Source organism: Protopterus annectens, chromosome 11.part0 (genome assembly GCF_019279795.1).
Source record: "Protopterus annectens isolate FY-2018-M chromosome 11.part0, PAN1.0, whole genome shotgun sequence".
NCBI lineage: Eukaryota > Metazoa > Chordata > Ceratodontiformes > Protopteridae > Protopterus > Protopterus annectens.
The window spans coordinates 67,862,882-67,885,514 of NC_056745.1; the positions used below are offsets into that span (position 1 = coordinate 67,862,882).

General features: G+C 39.1%; 1 protein-coding gene across 2 annotated transcripts in view; it reads right to left on the bottom strand.

The window, feature by feature from the left end:
- ZCRB1 (zinc finger CCHC-type and RNA binding motif containing 1) overlaps nt 1-22,633 on the bottom strand; it is a 364,751-nt gene that overhangs the window by 130,496 nt on the left and 211,622 nt on the right. For both annotated transcript variants that reach the window (XM_044087452.1, XM_044087451.1), the window contains exons 6-7: nt 7,989-8,101; nt 7,811-7,883 (exon numbers count right to left, since the gene is read on the bottom strand). In XM_044087452.1, coding sequence (XP_043943387.1) covers nt 7,811-7,883; nt 7,989-8,101 — 186 coding nt within the window. The remainder of the gene's footprint in view (nt 1-7,810; nt 7,884-7,988; nt 8,102-22,633) is intronic.

Sequence of the window (22,633 nt, forward strand, 5' to 3'; positions counted from 1 at the left end):
TCCTGCTCCTCCATGTGGTCCAAACCCAGGGTTGTGAAAAATTGTGAAGAACCAGCTACAGAAAAACTAAGCACTTGCTGTCATTGCCTCAATGCGTAGAGTATGCATCTCCCTCAGGAGGGGATAGACCCCCTCAGGAAGCTAATAGATTCCCAAATTACTCAAGAGATCCACAAACACTGTTACCCAGTGGCTGCCATCTCCCGTTGCCAAGATGAGCAATATTCCTACAAACACTGCCTGAATGGCCATTAAATAACCCTAATGGGTCCACGGGCATATTCAGCTGTGTTTAATTTTGTTTATACTATAGTTTTACATATTTCATCTATTCCTAGAGCACGGCTTTTAATTAAGCGTGCATTATTAAACAACAATACAATTTGTATAATACAAAAAGGACCCCTTAGCTCAGAAATGCGGGATAGATCGCCTCCATATTATAGCGCATTTCAGGTGTTCCCGCATGAACAAATAAAATACTGGGTAACTTTCAATGCAATAACGATAACGCGGTATTATAGCGTGGCTGTTGCTAACTTCCCTCTGGATTCTATACATATCCACTCCCCATATATATACTGGATCCCAGTGGACACATGATCGATACATGATGGAGTCCATGCACCTCCACCTGTATGTAATTTACTGCAGACTCGCTTCATTAGATTATAACAACCGAAAGTTTCCCATCAAACATGACTCTTCGCAATCCTAGTTGTTTATGGATACTTGCTGCAACAACTTTTCAACAGTTTGAAAACACTTTTACGAGATGACATCAAAACAAATCCACAGATATGCAGGAGTCTTACCTGGGCATAAAAATACGGCACTGTGTTAACTGTCACATGTTATACACTACTGTTACAATTAATCTTTACCAGCATCCCATATTGCTACAGGCTACTGCGATTAAAGCTGAGGACGCCTATTAAGTTAAAAGCATGCTACACTCTCATGATTCACATATTTTTACTTACATACACTATGTAGGCTATCAGTTGTTACCCAGTCAGATTTGTATCTCAGAAGTAACCCACCGATACTCGTAAACGTATTTTATCGTCGTTGAGGTGAGAAAGCATTGAGCATCTTGATGATCGACTGCCCATAGCTTTGCACGTGGGCCACAGCTCCGTATAAAGTATTATTCTTACCAAACAAGGAACAGGAAAGCAAAAAGTCTGACATTGGGATATTACACAGAGATCAGTGAGCGAAGCTGCCTATTTTGCATAAGTTCTCAGGATACACTGGGGAGGTATAAGGGTATCCACTGTTATGTACACATTGAGCTTTCCTGCTTGACCTAATCAAAACTATAAAATCAAAGCATTTGGAAAACTGAAGATTTGATGCCTAACTGCACTGCACTTTGGGCTCAAGCTCAGAAGCAGCAAAAATAAGTGGCCAGAATTATCCCTGATTCAAGTATGATGCAGTTCAAGCTATTTTTAAGGAGGCGGTATGTACCCCTCTTCAAAACAATCCTACAGCTCATATGTATCATTCATATATTATAGGGCTATTGATCAGGGTACCAGTGAAATCCTTTTATAGATCCCAGCATCGTGAATCTTATGGAAATGTGACGCAGGGCCAGGGCGGATGGGGATTTTTTTTCATGTCAAAAGGGACAGGATACTACCTGTGACATAGTATTGGTATGTATTCAGAGTATATTCATAGTGCATACAGACAATAATGTTTTTTGTGTAAGAGGTCAGGAAACATGGGGATATAATGGTTACTGTTTGGAAAAAACTGGAGCTGCATATAAAAGTAGAGGGAAGGCCGAAGTAAGGTAGCCCTTCTGGCCTTTTGAATTGAGAACAAAATAACCTACCTACGAATGGAATACGGTAAACAACACAGATCTCAATCGAGATATCCTACTTCCTGCTGAGGCAATTTGTGCAGGTGGCTAGCTGCACTGTCCATTGCCGCCTATAAATGGCCCATTGATCCAGTACGAGGTCTGGGATATCACAGTTTCACTGTCCTGACTTATGGGTATAGAAACAGATTGATACATCAAAGTTGTGAGAAGATTTCCGAAATATTATTTTGCTGCTTTTTTTAAAAAGGTTATTCCTACTGTGTCAAACACCAGAGTTTATTGCAAAGGGTAGCAACCTTATTTAAATGACACTCCACTTTGCGGATTGTGTGTTGAGTTCTAATTGGGGACTGGCGCATATACCTCTTCAGGAATAGGAATATATTATTGCATAGAGCATAAAATAACTATAAATAATAAGATGTTAGGAAGGATTGGGAAGAGATTGGATAAGCTTCAGAAGAAACAATGAGTGTATCTGGACTCAGATATGCAACATAATCTAGAAGACTAAGGATCTTAGCCTGTGATATAGGTATTTTTATACTAAGCAGACTAAAGAAATTTTTTCTCACAGACAGCAAATGTTATGTGATGAAGAAAATAACATTTTCTGGGAGGTAATGAGTTGGCAGACAATTATTCATTGCAGACTGCTCTGTTAGATGCTGTTGAGCAAATAAGGGTAACTAGGAAATTATTTTTTTTAGCTATGATAAAAATGAATTGCCTAGACATAGTGGGCCACAGAATTATGATGACACGCAGTTACTAGAAAATGATCAAAGCCAAAACCAACTTTACTAGAGGTAGCTAAGACAGTAACAGAGATAAAACAACTAACCCAGATATTCAGAAAAATGGAACAAATTACTGGAAAATGGGAATGATCAATACTGCAAAGAGGAATGAGTTTTAAAAGAACAAGATTTGAATGAGCTATGTATTGACTGACAATGACTGGATATATTCAAAGTTATACAATGTTTGTCACAGTTGTATAAGAGACTGTGTATGAGAGAGTTTGTAATGTATGAGTTTCAACTGAGATTGTTTATGGTTTATTTTTCATTAATATAAATGCAAGCTTGACCATGTCATATGATATTTAATAAAGATGTTTCTTTAGCAAAAAAAAAAACTTTGGTGTGAAAGATTACTCAGTCAAGATGCACCAAAATCCTTGTCAGACTTAGAACATCATACAATGCTTACCAAAGGAAGATGCTGCCATGCAAAGAAGCATTACAAATAGTAAGACTTTTATCCCAGAACAAAGTTATGTGGCACAGTTGCAGCAGACAGTGTCTACCTGACAGCAAGAATCTTCATTTCTCAACTATTCTCAGTCATGCCCTGTGTTCATGTTTTCTCTGGTACTTCTAGACTAGAATACATGTTTTGGACACTAAATTGGCCATAGGTGTGCATGTGAGTATGTGGCATGGAAGAACATGCACAGCTAGCCACTCAGATGTGAACTTTGGCTTTAGATGATTGTCACTGTTACAATACAAAGTCCATGTGTAAATGGGAAAATTGTATGGATGTAGAACAAATCATATCCAATGCCCAGGACCACTTCAGAAGCTTTAAAATATTCAAATTCATTGAACAGCTGTTATCTAAGAAATTTAAGAACAGAAGATGATAACCAATAACTATGAAAAATTAGTGAAGAAAAGCATACACCATTAACTACAAGTTTTTTTAATCACACTTTTTTTGAAAAAGAACTTGTACAACACTGTAATATAACCATCCATAGAGCTAAACACAGACATTTTAATAGTACCTGAAATGCATTGTACTAAGTTTCAGACAGGCTTCCTTATCTTCACTTTCCACTTCCTCACAAAACAGACAATAAAGCAAAACACATACCAGGTACTAAAGTACTAACATAGCAACACATTTTCAAATAAAATGTTTATTGTTTATACATACATTTCATCTTCCAATTAAAGTCCCTTCTTTAGGTTCACGCCTCCCAGGACATTCTTAGCATGCATAACTTAAATGCTTGTATCCTAAAATTGTAGCATGAAATTAAGACTTTGACCATTAGTCCTCTGCATATAGTACATGAAAAGAAAGACACACACACACCCAGGCAGGTATGACATAGCTGAGTAGCATCCTGCCTTCGCCCAGAATGATACCATAGTATAAGGACAAAATGATTGACTTCAACAATTGGCTAAGCTTCTTGGCAGCCTCCCTGACCAGTTTTTGTCCTATCTTTTCATCAATTTTGGAGGGACGTCCATTTCTTTGCAACATCACTGTTGTCCCATATTTTTGCCAGTTTTTGATGACTGTCTTCACTGTGTTCCATGGTATATCCAATGTTGTTGAAAATTTTTTGTACCCTTCTCCTGACTGATACCTTTCAACAATGAGATCCCTTTGATGCTTTGTAAGCTCCCTGCGAACCATGGCTTTTGCTGTAGCAGGCAACTCAGTAAATGTCAGAAAAATCCTACTAAGACAGCTGAACTTTATTTGGGGTTAATCAGTGTCTCTTTAATTGATGGCAGGTGTGTACCCAAGAAGACTGAATGCTGTAATTAAATCAAAAGGTGCTTAAACAAAGTATTAGTTTAAGGGTGTGCACACTTAAGCAACCAGCGTATTGTACATTTTTTTATTATTTTTTTGTATTTTTTCTCCTAACAGATATGTTTGTTTTTAACTGAATTGTACAGGTTATAGATCACATTAAAGGTGGGGAAAGTTTTGAAATGAATTATTGTGGTCTCATTTTTTTATATCACAAAAACCTGGTATTTAACAGGGGTGTGTAATATATATATCTACATCTATACATATATATATATATATATATATATATATATATATATATATATATATATATATATACATATATACATATATATACACACACACACACACACACACACATATATATATATATATATATATATATATATATATATATATATATATATATGGGTCCTAGTTGTTGCATCAAAATGCGGACCCACTTTTTAGCGAAAGTGCATTTTATTGAAAATGCACTTTCCCTATAAAAAAAAAAAATGCAGTTTGCATATGACGTTAGTTGTACATCAACGTGTAGTGTTGATGTACAACTAAGAAAACTCTTGCTGAAATCGTGGTACAGTGGGGATAAGGGAATATTCCCTTTTCCCCACTGTAGTGTGATCTCGGAGTGAGAATATTAAAGTAGATTAAATAATCGTGCTTAGTGTGTTTTTTTGTTTTTTAGTTTTTATTTTTCCGCGAAAGTGCATTTTCGATATAATACACTTTCGCGGAAGTCAGTTATTGGAAGTACGGTTCGATGAACTGTACTTTCAATGCAACAACGTGTGTGTGTGTATATATATATATATATATATATATATATATATATATATATATATATATATGTATATATAGGGTCTATATTATAACAACGAACGATCAAATGATCGAACGTTGTTTTATCGAACTCTAAAGTTTGAATTCACAAGACATCAAACAACCAGATATGCAGGTACTGCAATGCACTGGAATGTCTGATCAAGTTCAAACTCTGACTTGTGGAGAGGGATTAAAACTTTGGTGAAGATACTCAGATCAAGCATATTTTTATCAACCATAGGAGAAGTTGTGGATAGCAATTAATAAAGAGCTGAAGTATTTTATGCGGGAGGTGAGGATGGCAAGAGTCGAGTCAAGTGGGATAAGCTTATTCTTCCAACAGAACAGGGCGGATTGGGATTACCAGAATTGAAGGGGTATTTCATAGCAACACAGTTAAGGGTCCTATACATATTCAAGCAAAAAACTATAAATCAAAGTGGAAAGAGATGATGAACCAGAGGGAAGCTCAAGCAACAGGGAGAAACTGGGATTTTGGATGCACACCTTTAAGGACAACCATAACAATCATACAGAATATTATATTCATAAAGTAGCAGAAGGCCTTTTAGGAACGAATCAACACAGGGATGGAGAAAGGAGATTACCTGACAGGGATGATTGTAATTGGGAATACAGACAATAGGCAAGGGGGGCAGGAATATACTGGAAAAAACTGGCAAAGGAACCAAGGTATTGGGAGAAAATAATACTAGAATGGAAAGAAGCCAATAACTTATTTGGACTGCAGGTTAGAGATTGCCTTCCATATCAACGGCTGATATCAGAGTACAGGTATAGAAAAAGAAATGGGGGGTCCGAAATGAAAGACTAGCACTAATAGAGTTTTTAGTACATTCTAGAACAGAAGTTGCCATTAAGAAAGGAATAATTAGTAGAGCATATAAAATAACTATAACAATCAGAAGATGTTAGGAAGGATTGGGAAGAGAGATTGGATAAGCAATTCGCAAAGAAACAATGGGGGAGTGTATGCTGGACTCCCAGATATGCAACATAATCTAGAAGACTAAGGATCTTAGCCTGTAAGTGTTTACATAGGTATTTTTATACTCCAAGCAGACTCCAAAGAAATTTTTCTCAGGCAGACAGCAAATGTTGGAGGTGTGATGGGGAAGAAAATGGAACATATTTTCTGGGAGTGTAATGAGTTGGCAGACAATTATTCATTGCAGACTGCTCTGTTGGAGATGCTGGTTGAGCAAATATGGGTAACTAGGGAAATTATTTTTTTTGAGCTATGATACAAAATCGGAATTGCCTAGACATAGTAAGGCCTTGCTGAGTCTAATTATGATGGCTGACAAAAAAAAAAAAAGCAGTTACTAGAAAATGGAAGTCAAAGCCAAAACCAACTTTACTAGAGGTAGCGAAGACAGTAACAGAGATAAAACAACTGGAACCCAGATATTCAGAAAAGGGTAGGAACAAATTACATAGGAAAAATGGGAAATGTGGGATCAATACATGCAAAGGAGGAATGAGTTTTAAAAGAAGGCAAGATTTGAATGAGCTATGTAACGGCTGACTGACAATGACTGGATATATTCAAAGTTATGTATAATGTTTGCAGCTACAGTTGTATAGGGAGACTGTGTATGGAGAGAGTTTGCAATGTATGAGGTTTGCAACTGAGATTGTGTCGCTATGGTTTATTTTCATTAATATAAATGCAAGCTTGACCATGTCATACATGATAGTTTAATAAAGATGTTTCTTGCTTAAAAAAAAAAAAAAAAACTTTGGTGTAGAAAGATTACTCAGTCTAAGATGCACCAAAAGGGGGGTCCTTTAAGTCAGACTTAGGGAACATCATTGTAGGCACACTGCTTACCAAAGGGAAGGGGATGCTGCCATATGCAAAGAGGAGCATGGCTGCTACAAAACTAGCTCCTAAGACTTTTATCCCAGAACAAAGCATATGGGGTGGCACAGTGGTGCAGCAGACAGTGTCGTCACCTGACAGCAAGAAGGCCTCTGGTTCATTTCTCAACTGGATTGCCTTCTCCGTGGAGTCTGGATGCCCTGTGTTCATGTGGGTTTCCTCTGGGTGCTCCACTTTCCTCCCAGACTCCAGAGATACGCAGTAGGTGTTTTGGACACTCTAAATTGGCCATAGGTGTGCATGTGAGTATGTGGCATGGAAGAACAGTCGTGGCACAGCTAGCCACTCAGAGGTGTGAACTTTGGCTTTAGATGATTGTCACTGTTACACCGACACCCCAAGTCCATGTGTAAATGGGAAAAAGGGTTGTGGATGGATGTAAGGAACAAATCATATGGGGGGGGGGGTTCCAATGCCCAGGACCACTTCAGAAGTTTCTCTCAAAATATTCAAATTCATTGAACAGCTGCTTATCTAAGAAATTTAAGAACAGAAGATGACCAGAGCCGAATAACTATGAAAAAGGGAGGCTTAGTGAAGAAAAGCATACACCATTAACTACAATTTGTTTTTTTAATCGACCACTTCTTTTTTGAAAAAATGAACTTGTACAACACTTTTGTAATATAACCATCCATAGAGCTTTAAACACAGACATTTTTAATATGTACCTGAAATGCTATTGCTTGACTAAGGCTTTCTAGAGCAGGGTCTTCTCCTTCATCTTCACTTTCCACTTCCTCACTAAAACAGACAAATAAGAAGTTAAAACACGTATACCAGGTACTAAAGTACTAACATACGCTAACACATTTTAAACAAATAAAAATGTTTATTGTTTATACATACATTTCATCTTCCAACTCAAACTGTCTCTTCTTTTTCTTTTTTTCCTTCTTTTTTGGAGGTTCACGTTCTCCCAGGACATTCTTAGGGCATGCATAACTTAAATGGCCAGTATCCTAAAAATTGATAGCATGAAATTAAGACTTTGTAAAAAGCCTATTAGTCCTCATGCATATAGTACAGATTAAAGTAAAACGCACACACACACACCCAGGCAGGTTTGACCATAGCCTTGAGTAGCATCCTGCCTTCGCCCAGAATTATACCATAGTATAAGGACAAAATGATTGACTTCAACAATTGGCTAAGCTTCTGGTGTCATTAAAAGGGGATCCAGTATCTGTCTGCCTGGGATGACATGATCGACAGACCACGATGCTTTGTCAGAGATGGGCTGCACCTGTCGCCCCTGGGATTCAGGTTACTGGCTAAGGCGCTTTGCCACCCCTATCATGCCTTTTTTAGGCAAAGTTCAAAGAAAAAAACCACAACTGTAACAGGTACAAGCATGCAAAATCTGAAGGTAATGCTACTCAGTGCTAGAAGTCTAAACCTCAAAATGCACTCTCTCGAGGCACTCCTTAAAAATGGAGAACATCGATATCTGTGCAGTAACTGAGGCCTGGTTCAAGGCTCCAGACAGCACCCCTGCAATAACAGGCTACAACTCTTACCACACTTTTCGGCCACAAAACCAGGACCAAAACACTAAAGGTGGAGGAGTGTCCATATTCACCAAGGGCATTCACAACACCAGGCTAGTTGCCAAACACAATGCGTCTGAAATTCTCCAGGTGCAACTAACACTGGGGTAAGACTGCAATCCAAATTGTAGCTTACTACAGATCCCCCACTATGCCCCAAGATTCTCACTACACCTTTCCAAACATACTGGAAAATATTAAGATACAACCAAACACCCTAATACTGTGTGATTTCAACTACCCTGCCATTAACTGGGAAAACTACTCGCGTACCAACATCTTTGCCCAACGGTTCTTGTAATTCATAAATTCCAACGCCCTGGATCAACTAATCCTTAGTCCCACCAGGGGTTCCAATATCCTAGACCTGGTCATTACCAACGTGGGAAATTGATACACCACACCTATGGTTACCCCCTCTTTGGTTAGGTCTGACCATAAGCTAATCACCCTTGACATTCACATCCCACCCCCACCCCACAGTAACGAAACCTCCATAAAAAACTTCTACAAGGCTAACTTCACGCTACTCAAGTCAGAAGTGACAAACTTCATGAAACCCATGTAGACGGGAAATGAATGTTCGACTGCTGAATCCTACATTAAGGCACTGTATGAGCACATCCACTTGTGCATGAATCGTGCCATCCACAATAGCACCAAGACGCTCTCCTCCAAAACAAGGAAGCCAATCTGGTGGTCCTTTGCCATAAACAAACTTTACAACAAAAGAAAGAAACTGTTGCAGAAAAGAAGAAAATCCCAGGATGCAAAAAACTCCCTTACCAGCCTCAATAAGAAGCTGAGATCCCTCAAAAAATCCTCCAAAGCTGGTTACGAAAATAAAATTGCCAAAGATTCCAAAGACAACCACAAGGCAATTCTATAGCTATGTCAAGAATCTAAATGGCAATGCTCACACCTGCTCTGAGCTACAACAGAATGGCATTAAATATACTGATCCCAAGGATATTGCCAATATCCTGGCAGATCGATTCAGTGCAAACTTCACCCCCTCTCACCTCCTAAAGGGCCCATCTCAATACCAAAAGGTTGCCAAATTCCTGTAATAATGGCCACACAGGTAAAAAACGCACTCTCCAAAGCTAAGAATACAGCATCCATGGGACCAGATGACATCACAGGCTGTGTACTACATGAACTACAAAATGAACTGGCGCCTCACCAAAGTGTCATGTTTAATCATAGCCTCACCTCAGACTTCATGCCCACCGAGTGGCACACAGCTACAGTTATATCCCGCTCCACAAGGGGGGATCCACCTTGGATCCCAGGAACTACCATCCCATCAGTCTGACGAGCCTGATCTGCAAGGCCATGGAACGTATTATCATGGAATTTATAAACAAAGACATTGGCAACCTTCAAACAATGGACCCCATGCAGTTTGGGTTCGTGAAGGGCCAATCTTGTCTCCTGAACCTGACTGACTTCTTCGAATCAGTCTCCAGAGCTGTGGACAAGGGTAAGGTGGATCAGACATCCTATCTAGACCTCGCCAAGGCCTTCGACACCATCTCCCACTAAGCTGGGCATTAATCCCTACGTCACTCGATGGGTTACCAAATGGCTTACTGACAGAAGCCACACTGTAAAAAGCAGCGGACTCCAAATCCAGCTCCAGACAAGTGACAAGTGGAATACCTCAGGGTTCAGTCCTGGGACCGCTCTTGTTTGGCATCTACTTCTCTGAAGTACAGGCCAACACTAAGGGACTCTGGCTAACAGAGTTCGCAGATGACTGCAAACTGGGAGCCATTACTGAATCCCCAAATGATGTGGATATTCTAGAAAAGGGCCTTACAGAAACAGATGCTTGGTGCCAGAGCCATGGGCTCAAGCTCAATGCCAAGAAATGTATAGTTATCCCCTTTGGGAAAAAACATGTACCTGTGAATTACCACATAGGTGGCAGTACACTAAACACCGAAAGTGTGATAACAGACTTAGGGACACAGGTGGACAGTGGTCTCACCTTCGATAACCACATCGCCACAACAGTCAGGAAATCCTATGTGGCACACCTCATCACCAAGGGCTTTTCAACCAGAAAAAAAGGAGGTCATTGTCCCACTGTACTCATCTCTCATTAGACCCATTATAGAATACAATGCCCCATTTGGCATGCACCTCTCAAGACATCTGCAACAACTAGAAAGGCTGCAGAAATACCTCACTAAAAGAATCACAGGCTTAAAGCAGATGCCCTGTGCTGACAGTCTAAAAAAACTCCACCTATACTCTGTCGCATATTGTCTACTCAGAGGAGAACTCTGCTTAACATACAATGCCATGTCAAACCCAAAGCTGTTGGACATGCTACACTTAAAGAAATCCCAATCCCTCAGAGTCACACGCTCCAGTGATCTAAACCTTGTCATCACAATGAAAAAAACATGCCGGAGGGATAGATTCCTGACCCAGAGAATCCCCAGACTCTGGAATAGACTGCCCATACATGTCAAGCAGAGCACCTCTTTGGCACTCTTCAAAACGGACCTTGATGATTGGATGGGAAAGATAGGAAATGCACCCCGGGGATCACGTCAGTCACCCTGCTAGACAGGGGTCCAGGGAAGTAAATACTGTGGGAAGAAATAGCCACAGAATTGTTATGGATAGCCTAGTACCAACCTATGAACACACACACACACACACACACACACACACACACACACACACACACACACACACACACACACACACACACACACACACACACAAAATGGGTGCATAAAAAAATGCAAAATGCTTACGAAAATGACACTGTAGAATAAACAAGAATTTTTCAAGCCAAATGAAATGTCCACTTCACTACGTTATCAGCACTACATGTATCAACAAAAGTTAGCAGCAAGAGATATTTTTATTGTAAGAAAGATTATTAAGAAGCACGGCTGAAAAAATTGTAAAATAAAAGTCCAGGTTAATGCTAGATCTGCTAATGAAGGAATGCCTCCGTTTCAATACTACTGATATTAGACTACTGACCTCTAGGGAAAAATGTAACTTAACATTATAACATTAGGCCACTGCAAAAGTGAATAAGGGCAGCTGCACTGCTTAAAGAAGAAAGTATTCTTGAATACGAGGGAATTGGATGGCATGGGACAGGGATGACCTTAGATAATGGCTTCAATGGAAATGGTTTCCCAGTTCTGCTGCATTAAGTACGGTTATGCAAGTCCTACTTCTCCATAACAGTAGTCATTCAAATTTCTTCACTGTTGCAGTACTATATGGGTACTATCCTGCCAAGGACACTACCTATCCAGTTTGCCAAAGCTCCAAATTCCCTCCATCGCACTCGCTCACTCTAGATATTGGTATACTGTCCTTCAAAAACGGTGCAGCCTATCAGCAACCAGAGACTTTACCACCCACACAAAGGGGAAAAAATCATCCTGAGTTAACAACCGACAATCAATCACCATAAAAACCATTTAAAAAACAACCACCACCACTGCCGCAGTAACAAATTATGTTGGGTCTCACCTCAACTACCTACAAAGAGGGATGGTGGGTGATGAGCCTACTGCAACTGTGAAGAAATTTGAATGCCTACTGTTATAGATAAGTAGGACTTACACAAATGTACTACATTCTTCATTACCACTGCTGCATTAGCCTATTGGTAGATTCCCAAAGCTTACCCTATCAGTGAGAGAAGGAAGGCTAAGGGTCCAGGAGTCCATGGAGAATTGTCCTAACAAAGCCTGCCCTGGACCGAAAGAAGAAATCCAGTTTATTGTGCATTGTGAAGGTGTGAACAGAGGACAAAGCTGCTGCCTCTAGAACACTTCTAGAGCCCACCCCTTTCCAGTACACCATTGAAGAGAATAAGACCCTGGTAGAATGTGCCTTAATTTTGCCTGGAATAGTTATACCATGGTGGGAATAGCAAATAACTCCACCAGAGAACAACCATCTTAGCTCCCAGCATAGGAAACCAACAGCTGTTCATCCTTCCTAAAGTACTGTCACGGTAATACTTGAGCTGCCTATGCACATTTAAGATATGGAGAACCTGTCTTCCCTTGTTTTTTTGACTTGGTGGGGGTGGGGGACTAGGAGCTAGGAGACTGACAACTTGATTCAAGGTAAAATCAGAAATAACCGTAGGCATGAATGATGGACTTGTGCATAATGCAATGTTACTCCTGTGGAAAACCAGATGGGGTTCACCTACCATGAGAGCTTGTAACTATGATACTAACCTTGCAAATGTCACAGTAACAAGTAAAATGGTTTTCCAAGTAAAGAACTGCAAAAAGCAGTCTGAAAGGCTTTTTCAGAAGGAGCCAAGGTCAGTTTTTCTGGGAAAAAAACTGAGATCTCAAGGAGGAGGACTTGGCTTGCAAGGTGGTCTCATACGCATCACTCCTTTCAGAAACTGTATTACCACAAACACAGAAGACAGAGGGGATCCATAGGTACACAAGCTAAGATGGCTGCAAGACAGACCTCGATGGAAACATAAGACAAGCTATCTTTAGTGCAAATTTTTGAGAACCAGAGCTGATACATCCCTTTCGGGGTCCATGTGATTTGACAAGACATCAACTAAAAATCTTTTCCATTTGCCAACATAATACTTTCTAGTAGCAGATTTTCTTGCCTCCTTTAGAACCTGGTGCACATCCTTGTGAAAAAAGTACCTAAAAAGGTATGAAAACTGAATCATCCAGGTTGTTGTTGATGATATCGGGATGTATCAAACTTCCCTTGTGCTGTGTGAGTAGATCCAGTCTGTGAGGAAGCTTGTAGTAAATTCCTGCGGCCAATTCTATGAGAAGGGAGAACCAACTTTTCCTGGACCAAAAGGGAGTCACCACAATAACTTTCAGTAATTCTTTCCAAGTCTTTAGAAATACCTTGGAAATCATTGGAATAAGTGGAAAAGCATACAGGAACATTCCTCACCAAGGGAATGACAGAGCATCTGTTCTCCATGCTTGGCTGCAAGGACGTGTCTAACAGAGTTTTTCTAATTATCCGTTTTGTACGGAGGTGAATAGTTATACTTAAGGTGTTCCCCACATCAAGAGTAAGTCCTGGAACACATCTATACTGAGTTTCTACTCATGAAGGTCTGTCCAGGATCTGCTGAGTCTTTCTGCCATAATCTTTTGCTCTGTTGGCATGTAGGAGGCCTGAAGAGTAATGCAGAAAAGCCAGCTCCCAAGCAATCATTACAAACTGGCATGGTATGACCTTGTACCCCTTGCCTGGTCGAGATGCATCTCTGTGGCGCTGCCTGTAACCACCTGTAAAGAGCCTAGAGCCCATAGATGGTTTAGAGTTTTTAATGTACAAATAACTGCTAGCATTTCCTTCATGTTTATGTACTTTTACCTGTATGAAGAGTCCCACAGACCTTGTACTTCTACTCCCAAGGAACATGTACCCCAAGCATAATCTGAAAAGTTTGTCTGGACAGACTGAACTGGGATAGGAAGACAAAGGGATCATGGATGCCATGAGGCCTAGAATCTTGAGAAATCCTCTTGCAGGAGCCTGAAGCTATTGAGAAAATCTCAGAAAGATCTACTAGTAAGCTATTACCTTTTCTTTCAGAAGGAAGGCCTACTGCCTGAGTTTATCTATCAGACACCCCAAAAGACAATTTCATGAGAGGGCGTGAAACAACAATTTTATCGGTTCAGGTGAAATCCCAGATATGACAAGAGATTGGACACCTTTGTTAATGACTCCAAACATCTGGGAAAAGACTCTGTACAAATAAGCAAGTCATTTAAATAAGGAAAAATGAGGATTCCCTGCAATTTGCAGTGAGCCACCACTGGGCAAGGAAGTTTGTGAACATTTGGGGTGCAGTGGACAGTCCAATGGGTAATACAGACAACTGACAATGTGCCCCAGATATAGCAAACCTTAAACATTTCCTGAAACTCTGAGCAATGGGTATGTGATGGTATGCATCTTTGAGATTTCGTGTTACCATAAGACAATAGTCTGGAAGCAGTATAAGCACGGACTGTAGGGTCAGCATCTCGAATTTTGGAACCTTCTCATAAGGGTTGAGAAAAGTCAAATGTAACACAGTCTCAAAGTGTGCTCCTTCTTTCGTACCAAAAATAGCCTGGATTAAAAACCTTTGCCTACATGATTTGCAGGTACTAGTTCTATAACCCCTGCTTCTGAGATATTTTGTAGCACTGATGGAAACAGGTCTGTCTGGTTGGGTGTGTGCGTGCGTGTCTGCGTGTGTGTCTGTGTGTGCGTGTGCATGTGTGTGCGTGTGCATGTGTGTGTTCCCCTGAAAGGAAGAGGGCTGTCGACCCACTGGTAATGGAATTCTTCCTGAATCACCTTCAACACACATCTGCCTGAAACAGACTGACCCAGGGCTAAGGAGTTGATACTCGGTGTAAGATGGTTAGGTAAACTGTGGCAGATGTTGAGGGTAAGGTGATCAGATTCCAAACACAGTCATGTAACAGCTAGAGCTGGACTCTTTTTAGGACATGTTCTTCTTTTATTTGGTTTGTGAGAGTTATCCTCCTGCCATTTTCTTTTGGGGACTGCTTGTAGTCAGGCTGTGATTTCTGACTGCTCTGCCCTCTAAAGGACTGAGGAGTGGCCTTGTTAGGGTAGAACCTGGGTACCTGAAAAATCCTCCATGCAATCAGTTTACCTCTGTCATCCACTGTTTAAGGATCTGTGCAGTCATAAGCATAAATACCAGATCCAAGCTAAATGGAGAATTAGGAATCTCAAACTTAAAATCAGAAAAATTCTGATCATGGAATCAAACAAATCTTCAACATCACATAAGAATATGAAGCTCTAAACACAGGATCAGCACAATCACACACTTCTCACAGCATGTTTAAAAACTTGAGTCAAGTTACAAACAATATAACTCAAACATGACTTGCCTTCTGCAGACAATGAAGAATCAAATCCTTCCAAACTACAGGCACATTTTAGCATACATTTCCACCTATAGCCCTGGTAATTCAAAAGCCTAAAGGTTAACATAGTACAAGCAAACAGCCTCTTACCTTTTTTGTCTAACAACTTTCCCTCCTTAACAGTGGGTACTGTGTTAGAGGAAGCCTAAGATTTCTTGTTAGCTGACCCTGCTCCAGGAGCAACAGCTAACAGTTGAGAATAAAGGCATGTATTATCCAGAGAGACCCTATATTGCTAATCAGCTTTCTTTGATGCTGCAGCCATCTAATCAGGAGCTTTGCAGGGAGTTTTAAAAGTGTCTTACAGAGCTGGCAAAATGGGAGGAATAGGTGCAGAATTAGGATCATCATCTTCTAACAGGTTATAAAATCTGCCAAATTCGGGGGAAGCCCTTCTCTGCTTCCAAGGAAAAACATCTCAGAATATAGCAACAGTTTCAGCAAAGGAAAAACAAACTTGTCTAAGATTAACTTCAGGTTCACTATCTGAAATGTCAGAGTTCTAGGTGATGGATTCCTGAGGAGAATCACCCCCTTCCCTGTCAGAATCCTCATAACCAGAAAACAACACTGTTCACTGGCAATACCTGCACTAGAACTGTGAAAATGCAAACAGCCCCCAGAACTGACTGACTGCAAAACACTCTTAGCCAAAAATGTAACATATGACATACATACAGAAACAACTTGAGTACATGTCCTGTAATTAAGTAATGGAGTTTTTGCTTTTTTTGGTTTCTGGGAATATTCCTATTGGGAGAGTGGACAAGGGATAACTTACTATCCCTGGCAAAGGTTCTCTTTCCCGGACAGCTCCTGTACCAAAAATATTTGGTTCTCTCATACCTGTAAAAGGTCCTGGAAAAGCTCCTGAGGAGGTGTTTACCCTCTGTCCATTGTGGCAATTACTGCTTCACTACAGGAAGTTGAGGCAATAGGTAAGTGAACTGTGGAACTGCCTTTAGCCAGTCTAGAGTCACTAACCATAGACTGAGGCAATTATTTTACAAGGCTTTTCCATTTAGGTACAAGAGGAGTGGAAGAAACAGGACCAGGAATATTGTCCATGCTGTAGCCAGAAAAGAAACTGGACCATCACTATGTTAAGCTCAGAAACACTAGGAGAAGGTAAGTATTCACTAGTAAGCACAACACCACACTTCCCCCCAAAGACTAAAATGTCCCCACACTAGTAAACACAAGCAGTACACTGAAAATCCTGTCAACAGACCCTAAACTTTTACTGAGAAATATCAAAGAACACTTACTACCTCACAAATGAGAAAAAGTACTAAATTCTGTTAAAACAGTAACCGGTACAAAATACACAAAGCACAGCTCAAATATTTTATATTTTCATAAAATTACAGTTTCCACACAAACATATAAAATAACTCAAGTAAATAGCATAGAAGCTTTCACGATATCCTTGACAAAAGTTGGTATTCTTAAGATGCAATGTTGTAATTAGGGTTTTTCTTAAGGTAGATCAGAAAAAATACAGAAAACATTCACTAAAAAATGTCTGAAAGAGAAAGGGGTCCATAAATGGGGTTTTATCTGTTAGCTAAAATGTTCTTGGCAGGACACTACCCATATGCTACTGCAGCAGTGAGAATGAGGAACATATGAAGGAATTAACTTTGAATAATCAGATTTCCAGAGGTCCATAGAATGCTCAACAGATGATGGTGATGTTACACAATGACAACACAGATCAATTTACAGACTGCGTGTACAAGTGCATGTAAACATGTAAATGGATGTGTGCATGAGCACGCCTGTTTATGTGTATACACAGGTGTGTGTTACATGCATGTCATACTTATAGCTATCTACTTATATACTGTATAAAAACATACAAATAATTACGGATCTGTGTGTGTGTGTGTGTATGTGTGTGTAATCTGTATAAAGCAGAGAAATGTTGAAAGAAAGAAAGAAAGAGGGCACAAACTGAAATATTTACAGAAGACAATTATGACAAGACTAAAGGCAGATGAGACTCGACAAACAATTAAGATAAGAGGAGCTGATATTCCTACAGAAGTTAGAAGGGAAGAGAGTGATAAAGTTCTGGAACATTTTGAGAACTTCCTAGATGGCTACACACCGAGTAACAGCTTAATTTCAGCTCTCCCAGTGTGAAAACAGAAACTTAGAAAACACAGCCAGTGAATTTGTCTTTTTCGGTAAATTTCAGTAACTGGATAGTAACTGCACTCCCTGAATGCAGCAAAAAGAGAAATTCAGAGAACCTGAAAGAAAATCAATCACAAAAGATGAGGAGAAAACACTGGCTGGGAAGAATCCTGCAGCTGTTAAGCAAAAAGCAGTTCACGCACCACATTTGGTGCAAAACATGACTTCCACTCATCTAGAGGAAAAAAAAAATAAGTCAAATGTGCTCTGAGCTGATTAAACGAAACACTAAAGGAGTATATCAGCTCAAATAACAAAAATCTGGGGAAAATGGAAGAAGTTTCAAGCAGATATTCAGATGAGATAATAAAACTGCAAAAAATCAGAGGTCAACATGAAAAAAAAGCTGGCTGAGTATGAAACTGCTCAAGAAGAGATGTTTCAAAAATGGTAGGATTAGAGGACAGAGCACATAGGGGAAACCCAAGATTTTCTGCTGAACCAGAGAAACTGGAAGGAACAGACTGTATTAGGTTTTATGAAAGCACAAATAAGCAACTGGACTGGTACTCCACAGCAGGGGTTGTTAATTTAATGGAAAGGGCACATTATGTGTATGTTCCAAACTTAGCCATGAGAAAGCAAGCCAGATCTTTAAAATTAAAGATGCAAACCCACCAGTAGAAAGAGTTGAAGCTGAATAAAACTGTGGTAGGAGTAGAAAGTACTAAAAGTGGGAGACAGCAGAGTGCTTGTGTGGAAAATAATAACTAATTGTACGCCATTAAGAAGAGGAGGAAATGTATTTCAGCAATTGGGGGAACACCAAGAAGCAGGTGTGAGATTCAAGCTGCTGTATCCAGCTATTTTCAGAATATTTTTTTCCTGGAGGGTCAAAATCATACTTTGATGCAGAACATGCTAAGGGAGGAAATACAAAAGTTTATCCAACAAATAGTGAGTTATCAAACAGAAGGGGATTCTGCTTTTTTTTCACTTTGGATATTAAAGCCCACAGAGTGACTATGCCAGTGAAGCCTTTTTCAATGTTCCATAGGAAAATGCTTAAGAGATGTAAAAAGCACAAGAGCTGACAGAAGAATCAAGAGCAAGATGGAAATGAACCAGCAACTGCATATGGGAGATGGAGATCAACAGGAAGAAAACCAGCAACTCTGAAACTGATGAATAAATGGGGGAGTGAAAAGCATTAATTACATTTGAGAAATACGACAGAACAAGAAAAACTGAAAATATTGGACTTTTTTGACTTTGTTAAAACTTGCACAGGACTCCAAAGCATATGTCCTATTTCACGTCATTAATGGTTGAAAGAAGATTCAGGAGAGGGGAAAAGGAAGGAAAGACTTTCGTTTTGTTATTAAAAGTATTTTCATAATACATGGTGTATACTTGCATGCTATAAAGTAAAGCTTGTCCAGTTATTTTTGTAATAGGGATACTAAAGTAAACAGGTGTCCAATTTTTTTCCTTCTTTCTTTCTTTTTCAGTTTTAAGAAATGCAGGCACTGCAATGTAAAGACAGAAGAAAACCTGGACAAAAGACAATGACAGAAGTAAAAATTATATGCCTTTTCTTATTTTTGCTTAGTGGAATGACTGGATTAAAGCCCCTGTCTTGACTGAATAGCAAGTTTTAAGGGGAGGCAAATAAATAAATAAAAGAACACTGAATATAATAAATACTGAAAAGTGTTTCCTTATAGTACAAACATGTTTACAAGTGCAATATGTGTAGTAAAATGCAACTGTGTCTCTGGTTCTCGTGCTTCTATGGCGTCAATCCGATAAGAGGGCAATAAATACAGAATGCTTCTTTCAATGACTAGGAGATAATGTTTTCTGAAAGCATTCAATTTATTTTCTTTATTTGGGAGAGGAATAAAGATATGACAGAAAACAAACAGAATTCAGTTTAAGTAGAAGCACAGGCTGTATCATGCTTTCTAGTATGGATAACCCTCATTATAGGTTTAATTCAAGACTGTGAATGTGGCTGTCAGTTTGGAATATTTGCTGCTATTAAAATGATCAAACTTCATTATTTGAAGATGTACATAGTTTTATGTCTTAGTATTAAGTTAATAGGTTTTGGTGGTGTTTTGGACATGCGTTTTTTGAGGGTTTTCATTACAACAACAAATTTTGTAAGATGTGACATAGGTTCAAATGGATATGACAAGAATCATCTTTTTAAAAGGTTAACCTACCAAACACTAGTATCTGGGTGTAACATAAAAGCTGAAACAAGACATTTAAAAAAATGAACTGTTATACAAACAGGTGGGAATAATAACTTATTATCATAAAGACACTTTCCATACTGTCTTTAAATGTGAATAGTCTCACAGACATGTACAAAATAGAAAGAGTAGTGAACTATTGAAAAATGCAGAGTAAAAACAGCTATGCTACAGGAGACACATTTGGAAAGAATTGAACATATTAATTTGATAAAGAAAGGATTTCAGGATGGTTATTCAGCAGAAGATCTGGGACAAAGAAAAAGGAAAGTAATTATATTAAATTGTGAAAGGACCTCCAATAGTGAAAAAAGAGAAAAAAATAATGACAGGTTTGTAGTAGTAAGAGGCTACTGGCAAGGGAGGAGGGTCATGCTGGCATGTATTTATATTCCTCCTAAAACTGCTACAATGGAGCTTAAGAAAATTCTTGGAGAAATAGCTTTCAGCAGTGCATATTACTTACAGATGGGAACTGGAATTTGATTTGTAACACTGAGGATGTATCGGGGAGGGGTTAGAAGGAAAATATAACAACAGAGGGTAGATTCTTGAAGAAATTTACAAAAATATTTGGTATGGAAGATATGAATTCAGTAGTAATGAGTTCAGAGAGAATTTACATATTGTTCCCCAAAGTACAAAAACTGGGATAGGCTAGACAGAAATTATACTTCACACAAACGTGCATTTAACTGAATGTTTTGATATGCATCCAATAGCTATTGCAAATCATGTGTCAATAATAACTAAATTAAAATGCAAGTAAAGAAATAAAAAATGCACACTGGCGTTTCTGCACTTATCTGTTAAGGAGAGAGGAATTTAAAGAATGGGTAGTGGAAGTTATTTGGGAGTTATTAGAGAAGACAGAAAATTCTTTTGAAAATATAGTTAAGGAGTGGAACAAAATTAAAGTGGGGTTTAAAATAGGGAGGAAATAAAAAGAGATATGGATCAGAAATAACAAGAATTATTTAGAGAGACTGACCAAGGTTAAACTATTGCAGAGAAGGGGGAATCTCACAGAACAAGAACAGCCACGAATGGAGAGTGCTAAACAGAAAATAATGGACTACTAAGAAAATATGCATGAGTTTACAAACACTGCTGTTAAGCAAAATTTTTTTGATAAAAACTCCAGACCACAAAAATTTTAAGCACAACTGCTCAGGCAACAGCAAGTAGAAAGGATTGTTGCCAAGCTTAGGGAGCCTATAACAAGGAAAATAACCAGAGATCCTGCAGAAGTATTAGAAATATTTCAGAAATCTTATGAAAATCTGCATGAAACACAGAATGTGGAAATCAGGAAAAGGTACAAAGGGAAATGTTTATGGAAGAATTAAATGTACCAAGGTTAGAGGTAGATGGGGGGGGGGCAAACATTTGACAACATTAAACAGAACTCTGATTATCCAGAGGGAAGCAGAATGCAACAAAATAACAATGTTGTTGGTGGGTATTGATGCAGAGAATGCAGAGAAAGCATTTGACAGTGTACGGTGGGATTTTGTGAGTAGGGCAATGGAAGCATTTGCATTCCCTAATAAAATTATGAGACTGATTAGGTGGTTATATAAGGGATCAGAGGCAAAAATTAAAGTGTGTGTGGAGTCCTCTCTGACAAGTTTTGTTTGAGCAGAGGAACCAGGCAGGGGTGCCCTCTTTCCCACTTGTTATTTGCATTGCTTTTAGAATCACTGGCAAAAAAATAAGGGACTCAGAAATTCAAGGATGCAACTTGTATGGCAGTCAAGAAAATAGGCTTTATTTGCAGATAATTTTATACCTGATAAAACCAGAAAAGAACATTTCATTATTGTGGAACATCCTATGACAGTTTTCAAGTCTTTTCGGGATACAAAATTCATGAAGAATAAACAAAGGCAATAGCTGTAAACTATGTACCCACACACAAATTGGTTCAGCAATAACCATATTTATGGGGATATAAGAAAACAAAGTACTTAGGAGTATGGATTAAAATTTATTCAGTTTATGTAGCTAAGGATATGTGGGAAGACACTAAAAAAGAAGTTATGTACTCACCATAACATTCCCTCTGCACTGATGCCTTTCACTTCCTCTTCAACCATTGGGTTTCAGATCTGAGCATTGGATCTGACTTGGCCACATACCAAAGCTTCAGGATCTCACATCAGAGCTCATTGCCTACTCATGGTGCTCCTCTCCCCCCAAATCCCTCAGATCGAGTTTGCTGCATCGATGTATATCATCACATTATAAAGGTAGAAAGAAATAACCTAAAGGCAACAGAAGTCATGAAGGAATACTTCAGGAGCTCAAACAGGAAATATTTGTCCAAACAAAAATATTCTGTTAGGTCCTTCCAAGGACAGGGGGATGGAGGGAAGGAAGGCTGAAGAGCAAAGGAAAAGCAACAACACAGATGGAATGCTATGGTGAGTACATAACTTCTTTATCTGATGTTATTGCCTTTATTTGCTCTTCAACCTATGGGACAGAATCCTCAGCTACAAAAGAATTTGGGTGGCCCTTAAAAAAAGAATATTCTGGAGCACAGCAGAACCAAAGAATGCCCTGTTCCTGGAAAT